Genomic DNA, 12,965 nt, shown 5'->3' with positions numbered 1-12,965 from the left:
CATTCACACGCTCATGACCCTGCACACTTTTTATCACGCCATGATATTTGCAGAGTTAGAGGCTGTGGGAGAAAGTGTCGTATGTACTAATGAGTTTTCATTACAATGATTTTCAAAAGTAAAGTCAAGTCCAACATCAGGCATAGTAGAAATTTTGGCTTTGAAACATATCAAGTCAATAAGTCTACCCATAACCAGTAACCAGTAAGCCTACAAGAAAACAATCATGTGAAACAAACAGCAAAACTTCAAATATCCAAAAAAAAAAAGCTTTTCAACTTAAAGCTAAACAAATCAAACTCAAATTCTGAAAACATTGCTAGGTATCATATTTAATGTATATTTGAAAAAAAAATGTGAACTTGTTCAGAAGCTTCTCATCGTTTAATTTCATTCAAACTGAATTAATTTCCAAACTGTTAATGCCACCACACAAATAAATAAGAAATAAAAATAAAAAATAAAAAAACAGCACAACTAGGCAAATACTACTAAGATTTAATCAAAACGTTCTTTTCTTAAATTCAGGAATATTGTATATAAATACTAAACTTTGGAGCTACTTGGTTGTTTAAGTACTTAAGTATTTTTTATTTATTAATTTGAATAGCCTAGAACGGAAGAAAGAGAAAGAACATGGATATAATAATTAAATGACAGTTCGTTTATTATTATTATTATTATTATTATTATTATTATCAGTAGTAGTATTAGTAGTAACAGTAGTAGTATTTCGTTTAAATCAAAAATTATTTAGAGTTTAACTGAACAACGGTCTCCTCGCTCTCCTCGCTCGTGAGTTAAATGGATAGGCTTTCCTCATACGTCACTTCCGACTTCCCCTCCAGTACTTCCTGCACGTGCCGACAATATGGCAGCGCCCATAGCGATTAATCTGGAGTTTGGGTAGGAGTATTTAAACCTTTCATACTGCTTCATCGTGCGACTATGTGTCTCTACGGTAGACCGCAGGGACCGTGTGCTAGCATAGCATGTTTAGCATATGAATAGAGAGGAAACGCTCTTACGTGACGCTACACAGCAACAGAACTAGAGTTGACAGAGCTTTCTACTGACTGACTCCACTCCTGAATACTCGAATACGTATCTCAAAACAAGCTCCGCCAGATGTGTCAAATCCTCCTGGCAAATTAATGATTGTAAACTCTTTCGTGATCAGGCTCGAGCAACATTGAGATAAACAGAAGATAAGATAAACATCTCTGACTGTTGAAGTACATAGTCGAAGAGCAGCTTACCAACAGAGGTGTAGACCTGAGGTTTGTGCTGTAATCGGACTCGGAAAATGAGGAGTGTGTGAATCTAGACTTGCTGTGAGAACTGACTCACTAGCGACTCGCATCCCTAAAGATTTGACCTAATTTGAGAAAGAGAGCAAGCCTCAGCCCGCAGAGGAGGGCTGCGTGTATAAAATTGTTTCCCATCATAAACAGTAGGTAATAGTACAATATAGATACACTCACCAGCTCATTAGGTACACTGGTGAAAATAAATGCAGTATATTATAACAGTCCTGTACTAGATCTTCAAAGCTTCATGAATGGTGTAGTATTGAGCATTTATTTAAAATAACATCAGAGCTGTGATTCAGCAGTGTTTTCATTCTGGAGGCTGTGGTTTGTAGTACTGTTGAACTGATTGTGTTTTATTTGGCAACTCAGTTTTAGTCGTGAGATGAGGCTAAATATCAGAAACACTTCAGTGTTTAATTAAGCACAGTTTAGCAGCTCTACAAACGGCATCCCCCATAACGGGCATGCAATTGAACTACCACCTTTCTTATGCTGTTTCAACACAAACTGAAAATTTAACATCCATGATTAAGTGCAGGACTGTTGTATTAAAATGTATTTGTTTTCACGAGTGTATCTGATGAACTGGCAAGTGAGTGTACTTTAGAAATACTGTTAGCTAAAGACAACTAACAACATATTTTATTAATCCTGCAAAATGGAACAAACTGTGCCTGAAAAAAAGAACACTGTTGTTTTTAATATTTTGGCAGGTGAGTGTAAGTTCGCAATTAATTTCACAAAGATTGTAGTTTCCCATATTTTCCTAACACACACACACATATATATATATATATATATATAGCTAGAAATGTCCTTTGTAGTTTGGTGCTGATTAAAGTGGAAACTGAGACAGTATTTTATTGTACAGTTGATTAAATGCTGTGAGAGTATTTTCCACCATATGTGTAAAATATAAAGAAAGGAATGACCAATCAGTTATTCACTCAGTACCTCCTCAGATAAGAACGAGCAAAGCCTGGAAAACACATATCAAAATAACTCATTAAAAAAAAATGTAGTTGCTCGTTTATCCTCTGATGCATATTGATCAGTGATCTGCAGCACGGCCCGCATTCGCTTAATAATGTACAAGATGAACGACCAGGACAGCTCATTAAATGAACTGCTGTAAAATTGACAATATCTGGTGGTATATATATTGTTGTTGTATTGCTCAGTATAGATAAGAAATGGCGCTTGTGACACTAATGTTCAGAGACACAACAGACTTACAGTTTGAAGACTTGAGTCTTGACCTGACACAAAGAGTCTAGCTTCACACGCATGTGACGTAGTAGTTTGATTGTCACACAGCCTTATCCATGGGTTTCCCAGTATCTCATGCAACACCCTGTTAGCCAAAAGCTCATTCAGGAACACAAAACTTTTTCTCGGCTTATGGAAATAAGAGGAAATGAATGGGTTTTATGTTCGCTGCTCAAAAAAATTAAAGGAACACTTTTTAATCAGTATAGCATCAAGTCAGTTAAAATTCTGGGATATTGTTCTGGTCAGTTAAGTAGCAGAGGAGATTGGAAATCAGTTTCAGCTGCTATGGTGTTAATGAAATCAACAACAGGTGCAATAGAGGGGCAACAATGAGATGACCCCCAAAACAGGAATGGTTTTACAGGTGGGTCACTACTGGCAGCATGAGGCGATACCTGGACCCTACAGAGGTTGCACAGGCAGACCAGTGCCTCCAGGCTGGTTTGATGGTGGGTCAGTGATTGTCTGGGGAGGCATATCCATGGAGGGACGCACAGACCTCTACAGACTAGACAACAGCACTCTGACTGCCATTAGGTATCAGGATGAAATCCTTGGACCCATTGTCAGACCTGCTGGTGCAGTGGGTCCTGGGTTCCTCCTGGTTCACGACAATGCCTGGCCCCTTATGTGGGGAGAGTATGCAGGCAGTTCCTGGAGGATGAAGGACTTGATACCATAAACTGGCCCCCACTCTCGCCTGACCCTAAATCCAATAGAACGTCTCTGGGACATATGTTTTGGTCCATCCAACGCGGTCACCTCAGACTGTCAAGGAGCTCAGTCTTGTCTTGGTCCAGATCTGGGAAGAGATACACCTGGACCCCATCCTTTGGCTCATTAGGAGCAAGAACCGACATTGTCAGGCATGCATATAAGTACATGGGTGCCATGAAAACCACATGAGTAGCATTTTGTTTATTAATTCTGCCCTCTATATGTTGATCATTTTCATCTCCATCAAACAGTGTGGCATCCCTTCGTTCCTAACACATTACCCAGTCCATATCAGTATAGATATCGAGCATGATTTGTGTTCCCACCGAGATCTGATGTGTTTTCAAAGTCTGACTGAAATTCTTTTGAGCAGTTTATATGAAGCTACACAAATGTTGTGTCGCCTAAACGTTAGACAGGTTAAGATGTTTTATTTTTGATGGTCGAGGTGTAAGAATTAATAGTCTTTTGTTTTTCCCCAGTGGAGGAGCAGAGTTGCTTTTTAGCGGCGTGAAGGAGCATCATGTGACTCTTCCAAGCCAATCGGAACCTTGTGAGTATCACCTCTCACCCGTACCTACTGCACATGTCATAGGCTACCTCCTAATGGAGCCTGTGAGCTTGTGCGTTTATCACGTGGGAAGTTGCGTATCCAGAATCAGCCGTCACTCGCTAAAAGCCTCTGAGGCTGACAAATTGGCAAGCTAACGACCGGGTAACTCTATATAGGAAATTCAAAGGCAAAATAAAACGATGTGGGTGTAAAAATAGACATTTTATACATTGAAAAACTATACTTATTCTATACTAAACTAAATTTCAATACATAAACTTACCATCCACCTCCAGCATATCTGAAAACGTCAGCAGACGCGCCAAAACTTCCACAGGACGGAGGGAGTCCATATGGATTATTCTGTAAACACAACCCCATTTGAAGGGAGCAGTGATAAAAATCCTAATGCACCCATGTCTTCATGATGCAATAAGACAAGACTCATCTACTCACTCAAATGTAATTTGTCTTCTTTCTTTTTTTTGCTATGTGGTCAGCCGGTCTTGCGTCCACCAGCATGTGAACGCATCTTGGACTACAAACCTGTTAAAAACAGCCACACCATTAGCATATAGCTATATTTTCATAGACTAGCAGTCAAATCTCATACGTATCATCCGTATTACTTTAAGACTGTATCTATTTACTTTTTACTGTACAGAATATTACTGTTGTAGCTGAATAAAGCAGTATTTTTTACCCAAAAAAGTTTCAAAGCTGACAGAAAATGCAATCTTTATCTCTAATGTAAAACACTTGAATTTTAACTGCTGTTATAACACAACACTAGATAGATAGACAGATAGACAGACAGATAGATAGACAGACAGATAGATAGACAGACAGACAGATAGACAGACAGATAGATAGATAGATGGATAGATAGATAGATAGATATTTCCTTATTCTCTTCCTGTCTTTCCTTCCATCTACCTTCATCTCCAACATCCGTGTAGCCGCAGTTGTTTCTCTTAAGGGACCCTTTCAGCCTTTTTTCACTCGTAAAAGCTGCCCACTGGTAATGCCGATGCACGAGTGTGTTAAAGGGCGAAGTAAAGAGGACATTTACGTAGCTTCTGCGGGTTTCAAGAAAAGAGCTGGATTGACAGAACCATTTTAATTCTCTCTGAGATCATTCCTCCTACCTTGGCGGTCGTGTGCTCGTTTCTCAATTCATAAAAAAAAAAAAAAAAGATTTCCACCCCAGGATCGCAATTGATTAGATTTTCATTTCGCAGCTAGGAATTCAGGTCCCCTCCAATATGGGTCACTAACTCGGCACAGAGGAGGGGAGCCCTGCCTGCAGCCTGATTTTTATTTCCCAAACTCGACTTGGGGCCCGATGCGGGTCATTGAGAAAAATAGGGAGAGTAAAAGTGTAGCTTGCGAATCGCAGCTGCCTAGAGGTTAAAATGTGATTTTATTATATGTGTGTGTGTGTGTGTGTGTGTGTGTGTGTGTGTGTGTGTGTGTGTGGGTGTGTGTCACAGACAGAGTGAGAACAAACAAGAGAAATATGCGTCTTTGGTATTTGACTAGACAAAGGGTGTTCGTCCATGGTGCTGATGTTACCACGACAACAAAAAGACAAAAGTTGACCAGAGCAGGGAATGTCAGCCTGATATGACCTTGCGGTGGCAGCTGACCTGTGGGTGCCCTGAAGTTTGGACGTATAGTACGCGAAGTTTAGGATTTGAACGTTGACATTTTCTGAATCTATTTGCTTATCTGAAGTCTGGCCCGGCTGTGGGTGTGCCAGGCTTGCTGATCCTGAAAACGTTGCTCCGAACTAATTTCGCTCCACACACCAATACGGAGGGTACAGAGGGGGGTGCGGTGAAGGCAGATATAATTGGTTCTGAATCCTTCCTATTTCTCTTTGACCCCAGCCAGTGATTGATGACCCTCGACTGAAAGACCCCACCCCCTCTCTTTCTCAAACCTAACCCCTCGCTCTCGTACGCACACACACACAACAAAAACGCCAAGTGGTCCACGGACCACGCCATTTTTGCCCCTCACATCTGCGGAAAAAAAAGATGGATGGCTCGTCCCCCTCGCGCGGCCGCCGTAATTGCACGAAGCCACGGAAAGGCACGCACAAAAGAAAAGCGGGAACGGTTTTGAATCGGCATCAAAATGGCGCCTTTTCCCTCCCCTCCCTCCGTGCCTCCTTTCCACCCACGCAAACGCAGCAATCCCAGGATGCACCGGGGGCGCGTGACGCATTTTTCCCCCGTCTCTTGTCTGTTCGTTCCCTCATTTTCTTTTCCCTTTCACCTGGGCCGCGAAGTGCGATCAAAAACCCCTCTTCTCCGAGCCCTTTCATCGTCCTTATTCCCCTCTCAGCTCCTGATTTCTTTACATCATCTTTCATATATCACTGTTCCCTTATATAAACCTGTCCTCTTGCTCCGGGCACACATTTACAAGCAAACCATTAAAGAAAAGAAGCTGCACCTGTTTGTTGTTTCTTTAATGAAAAGCCAAACTAACGAAAGGTTGAATTATGTCAAGCTGAAGCAACAGTTTTGTTTTCTATGTGCAACTTGTCGTGTGTTTGCTCCCCTGCGAGCGTTTAAAGAGGATGCAAAAGATGGAAAGAGATGGGAGGAGAGTTACTTTTATGAGAGAGAGTGAGAGCGTGTGAAATGCAGAGAGGGCGAGAGCAAATGAAAAAGTAAATGGGTGAGAGGGTGAAAGAGCGAATAAGGGGGTAATGGTGGAGAAAAATACCAATAGTCAAAGGCAGTGGGAGTGCAAAGAAAGGAGTCACCACAAAGAAGGAGTTATGACTGCTGTAGTGATTAGTTCTGTTTTTAGCCCCGCAGAGGTGCAGGTCAATATCCACTGCCTTGTACTCTCTCTCTCTCTCTCTCTCTCTCTCTCTCACTGTGTGTGTGTGTGTGTTGCAAGGGGAGACGTTTGTCTTTTTTTTATTTTATATACGGAGGCCTGCAACCGTAGAAAACTAGCACTATCATTATACTACTGAGCTGGCAGACAGCTCCACAATTAAAGTGAAGTGCACACACTACGCGAGCACTCACACACATCAGTCTGCACAGTCTGCTGCGCTCGTAGACGCAACAGAGCCATATGTTTTATTTTATTTGAGCCTTAGATATTGTAATCAGCGCCGGTTGATCGTGACGGCGGCGTTAAACGTCCCTTTACCACCCCCGATGAGCGATTGAACCTTGAACTTCGGGAGGGTGGAAAATGTGTGGACGTGCTCGAGATCCCACTGCGGCACCTCTTTCGTGTGATGATCTGAAGCGGTTAAAATGTGTGGTGCTTTTAATGAACCCCAGTTCTTAGAAATGTTGTGGTAATTTTAGATGTGCCGGATGAAAATGCAATATTCAGTGTTAAATCTTTCCTGTTCGTAGCATTTTCCTTGATGTATTTCAATTAAAACCTGCGACGCACTGTACTTGTACTGCTTTAATATGATCATAGCTCTGCCTTTGAACGGCCTGACCTCCTGAATGCCCGAGTGGTTCGACGCCTACCTGCCGCAGCTCTCCTTACACCTGGCTCGGGCTGACTAGCCGTCGTCCTCTCGCCCTCGTATCTGCTCCATCTGCTGCTGCTCCCTCGTTCTCCTGCTTACCTGCGTTAGCCCTGTGCTGTTTACTTACCCTCTCTCCCCGCACCCTTCCATCCCCTTGTCTCCTCTGCTCTTTCGTTTCCCCCGTGAACCGGTCATGGAGGCCGATTTGGTCCATTTTGACGGTGTGTGTGTGAGGGATACAGCCACCGGCGATACGCTCTCGAGGGTTATCACGAGCCTCCGAGCTAATGCACATCAAGTAGACAGCTGCGGTCGTAATGCTCAGGAAATTGTTGCAGGAAAATGCGTTCATGTGTGTTTTATTTTTGTTGCATTCACCTGCTTTGCACCGCAGGTACGGGTCTTTACTGATATATATATTTACACCATTTACAAGGTAACACACAAGGACCAACGGACGGAGACTCAAAGACCCACACACCAATTTGAATCTTAACGTTAGACATAACTATAATATATTCATGGTTGGTTGTTTAGCGGGGATTTATCCTAAAACCCCTCATTGGCGTTGCCTTTGTGGCTGTCAGTCGGCCCGAGTGAGGCTCAGCCTATTGTTGAGACAAGGTCAATCTGATTGTTCAGGAGGTCAGACTCATAGAAAATTCAAGCATCGCTGATATCCAAGCTCAGACGAGGAGCGTCGCATTTAACGTGCCGCGGAAAATGATTGCTCTGAAATGTGTGTCCGTTTTACAAGCCATCCAAGTACGAGGCTTGAGAGAAATGTAATTGCCTTTATGTTTCTAAGACCTTTTGAAATATGCCTGTCTTAATATTTTTTTTTCTCTCTTCACTGTAACCTTTGTAAAGGATATGTCGAGCTGTGGGTGGTGTTTATTTATTATTTATTTTTTATCCCTTTTCTACATTTTCTTACCCAAAAATCCTTTCCGTTTTATTTTGCTCTGCTCAAGGTGAACAATGTCGCTCTTGGCCATTGACACCAGTCAACCTTCCCCCCATTTCCAGTGTCCTCTCACCCCCTCCACCCCCCACAACATACACATACACTCATTAATATACATGCACAGAGACACACACATGCACGCAGGTCCCCCGTCCCGCCTGGTGCCTCTGTCGCGTCACATCGACCAGGGGGCTGGAACCGTGCACCTTGACCCTTAACCCCTGACCTGCGACCTCCGTTGTCTGCCTGTGTATGGGCTGTGTGTATGTGTGTGTGTGTGTGTGTGTGTAGACATAATACGCAGTCACTGGGACCTGCTTCCCTTTTGAAGACAAAAAAAAAGAAAACCGTCCTCATGATGTCGTTTATTAAATTTTAGTAAAACGCTTTGATTTATATTAGGGTTAGAAGAGTAGTAGTGCGTGTTTAGGTTAGAGTACGTCTCTAGGAAATAAAATTAAGTCAGTGTAATGTCCTCTGAAGTCATGGAGATGTGTGTGTGTGTGTTTTCTAGGGGACATGAAGCAGCTGCTGGTCTGGATCCAACGGAACCTGCTGAAGGAACGGCCCGAGCTCTTTGTCCAGGGAGACTCCGTGTGAGTGCACTTGACACACACTTGATCTGTGCGCAACAGCGTAACCTTGGAAGGAACGCAACCTTAACTGTCGGACACGTAATATTTGATCAAAACTGCTCCAAGGGCCGTTCTCTGGATGTAGAGATGTGGAGCTTTCTGAAGCAGTTTTCCTGCAGTAAAACCTGAAGAAAAAAGAAAAAAAAAACAGTCTACCCTTCAGGTTATAGGTTTCAGCAAGATGATTACCTGTGTGGATGTTGGACTGTGTGTTTGTTCACACACGCGTGTATATGTCTGTGTGTGTGTGTCTGTGTGTGTGTGTGTGTGTTCAGGACGCAGAGCAGCCTTATAGGACTGGCTGACTTTTACAGCTGCCTTTGTGCAGGACTATTTATAGCACCATCTAACCAATGAATGGAGAAAAAGCTGGGCTACCTATAAACCGTATAGATTAGATGTGTGTGTTTGTGTGTGTGCTTTATGTCGGCAGCATGTGCCGTTTTTTTTATTTTTTATTTTTTAGAGAAGCATGTTCAAGGTGTCGCTTCATTACATTTTTAAAAAGGTCCACGGATGCTGCGCGCGTTTAGCTTACAATCTTTACCTTTACCCGTTCTCTTCTCAACACTGCATTGGCTTTTTTTGTTTTTTTGGGATTGCATGTTTGTGCAGAAGCCCTTTCTCATTGACGTCAAAGAGCACCTATGAGGGGCGTCAGGCATTATCTCACCATCCACATGGCTTAAATTTACCTCTATTAGAAAAAAAAATACACCGGCATCTGCTTAAAAGATTGTACCCATAGGTGCCTGTTGTAACCCTCCCCCATTATCTCCATTATGCTCTTTTGTATTTTATTTTTGGGACCCCATTAATTTCCTGTGACAGTTGTGTTTTTTTTCTTTCTTTCTTTCTTTCTTTCTTCCTCCCTTTCTCTTTGCTTCAGCCGCTCAGGTCTCGTGTAAGAAAGCCATCATTACCTTCAGTCCTTGTTAGCCAAAGAAACAATTTGGGAATTGTGACTGCTACTACAAGTGCTCTTTGCATATTTGCACTTTAAATATTGCATTAGCAGCAACGAGAAAGCCTTGTTTACGATCCGATATGGGCTGTAACGTGGACGTAATGTACACATGAATATTCTTACAAGCCTCATCTTGAATAAATAATCTATTAATTCTGTAACTTTAGGAGATGTAAACGACTAAACCAGGTTTTATTGGCAAATTTAACCAAGAAAAAATTAAAGCTTACTGAAAAGATTTAAAACATGTGTTTTATTGGGGTATTTAAAAAGCTCCAGTGTCCCTTTATTCCCCTTCACGAAACTTATAAAACTGTAATTTGCAATTATTAGTAAAAATGTAATTACTGACATTATTTTTGTATAAACTTTTCATTTAGTATGCACAGAATAAACTCAATTTTTTTTATTTAATTAAACACATTTCTACCCTTCCTTTATAGATAATGCATTCCCTCTTTTGCAGCAGCACTCCCATCAAAAATTGTATTTCCACCTTCTAAGAATTTACCTGATTTAGTTTTTATGTCTTTTATTTTTTTCTGATTTGTTTACCTGAGGCAGGATGCGAATTGCATAAGTGTTTGCGTGCAACGTGCGAGAGGAGCAAACACGCCGCCAGTTTGTACCTTTTACACTCGCATGTGCCTGAGTCTGCACCACCTCTTGGGAGATAACGTCTGACTGAAAGCGGTGTGTTTTTCCCACAGGAGGCCTGGGATTCTGGTGCTTATCAATGATGCAGACTGGGAGCTAATGGTGAGCACTGGGAGCCACGTTCACTGTCAGATGGCGTGGAGACAAGTGTGTGTGTGTGTGTGTGGGTTTCCTAGCAATATGTAAAAAAATATATATATATATTCCTTATTTTCACCATAAACTGCATTTTCTGTTTTCAGGCCGTGTCATTACAGTGTCAGATGATATGAGGTCGTGTAAGCTCAGATAACTCAAAGATGCCTGTGTGGATGTTTAAATCAAGGGGGTGATGTTGTGTGTGTGTGTGTGTGTGTGTGAGCGGGACGGTTAACCTGCACGCTCACTGATACTGTTCATTTTCTCTGAGTCAGTTAACGTTTCATATAATGTGGAAGCAGCTGCGAGATCAGTTTGTCCTTGGGGTCTCGTATCTGAACACATATTTACATGCACGCGCAATTCAGTTTGAATGAGATGATTCGGTTACAAGAGTGAGCACAAGATGTAAATGAAATGAAAAGTTTGGCATTGATCGGACCCCGGTATGAACACAGGAGTGATGCACACGTTAATAATGACAGATCTTTTGGCTTGTGCAGATGTTTGAATATTTTGTGTGTGTGTTTTTTTTAACTCAGGGGGAACTAGACTACCAGCTACAAGACCAAGACAACGTTGTGTTTATTTCTACTCTTCACGGAGGGTAAAATAAATGAATATGGACGGCGAATATATCCTTGACATGTCTGTAACAGTTCAAGCCCCCCCTCCCCTCCACTCCACATACATCCCAACAACACGTCACCCCATTGGTCCTCAGCCCACAGTGTGACAGCTGAGGCGATGGATGTTGTTCTGCAGGAATGAGGGGTAATTCAGAGATGGCCACCAAGAAAAATGTGGATTTTGTGGACATATTTTGATCAAACTGAAGAGGTAACATAAACTCTGGTTGTCAGTGTAAACACGTCTTCAAGCAAGACTGTGAGAGGCAAAATGAGCAAATCTTGAGGTTTAAATTTACCTTCATGTCACCAGAATATTCACAAAAACTCTTTTACTTCAACCCCGTTGCTCCATTATCAGGACAAAAACATTTAATAAATGATTTATTACACGTTATATTGTATTGTAGAGCAGGAATAAGGACATTTAAGCGTTTGATTACATGTTAACAATTAAAACCTTTTTATATTAATGCGGATTTGTTATGCTGCTGTCATTATTTACCTGTTCATACGCAGACCACCAGCTATATCACAAAAAGGTTTAATTTTACTTGATTTATCAGCACCTTAAAATGTCTTTAATTTTACTCTCATAAGCACCTGAAGAAGTGTAAATTTTTATATTTTTCTTATAAGTGCTTTTATGTGATTTTTTTTCCATCTGTTATTCTATTTTTATTATTTCTTTCCCATTTATTATAAAAAATAAAAAAAATTAAACATTTTTTTTCAGATTGTTTTTTTTTCTAATATTTTTCCACATATAATTTTTATATAATTTTCTTTACGCCATAATTTCTGAGACGACATATTTGGAATTTTTCGACTACACTCTTAATTATTAAGATGATATTTTCAATATATATATATATATATATATATATATGTATTCTGCGAATTTTCTTCCAGTTTTTAACAACGTTTACAGGAACTAATACTGTATAAGTAGGCCTAACGAATTCAGTGCATAAATCAGAAAAATGCCATTCTCTCATACTAACATCTTAAATGAACAAATTGCGTTGCTGTCGCCGTGTAACTGTGCTGCCATGTTAAATCCCTTCTGAGTTATTGTTTTGCAGTTTTTAAAGTTTGCTTTTACATATTTATTTATTTATTTGTTTGTTTTTTTGACTACACCCTGCAAACTGCAAAATGTCTCTCTACATTAACTACATGGATGCGTACTGCGCACAGAGGCCCATCCAAGCCTTTTCCATTACTGGGAACACCACGCTTCAATAATTCCTGGCGATCGCTTATATCTGATCGATTTAATCCCAGCTCTGTGATCACACTGCAGTTTTAGGCTGATTAGACCCGATTTGGAGAAGGTTTTACCTTCATATAGCCACGCTCAGCTGGAATATTCATAAGAGGTGGTGGGGTGGGAGGGGGTGGAGGGTGCGCATATGCGTGTGTTTGTGTGTGGTGTATGGGGTGTGAGCTACAGGACCACTGCGGGAGGTCGAGGTCTCGCCTCCGGGCTGCCCTCCCTCGAACGCCCGGGGCGACCTAAAACCTTTTCTCGGTTGTGGAGTCCGATTTGCAACGGGAAACCGACCTATAATGGTCGTCAGAAAGGAAATGCTAA

General features: G+C 41.4%; 1 protein-coding gene across 1 annotated transcript; it reads left to right on the top strand.

Annotated features, from left to right (window-relative positions):
• Positions 1-852: 852 nt before the first annotated feature.
• urm1 (ubiquitin related modifier 1) lies at positions 853-12,057 on the top strand. Its single transcript, XM_084572861.1, has 5 exons — positions 853-906; positions 3,785-3,855; positions 8,857-8,938; positions 10,655-10,703; positions 11,282-12,057. Exons 1-5 carry the CDS (start codon positions 872-874, stop codon positions 11,348-11,350), a joined length of 306 nt encoding a protein of 101 aa, XP_084428987.1. The 5' UTR covers positions 853-871; the 3' UTR covers positions 11,351-12,057.
• Positions 12,058-12,965: the final 908 nt, after the last annotated feature.

This window comes from Chelon labrosus (genome assembly GCF_963514085.1).
Source record: "Chelon labrosus genome assembly, chromosome: 22".
In the NCBI taxonomy this organism is placed as follows: Eukaryota; Metazoa; Chordata; class Actinopteri; order Mugiliformes; family Mugilidae; genus Chelon; species Chelon labrosus.
This window is presented reverse-complemented; position numbering and strand designations above follow the sequence as displayed.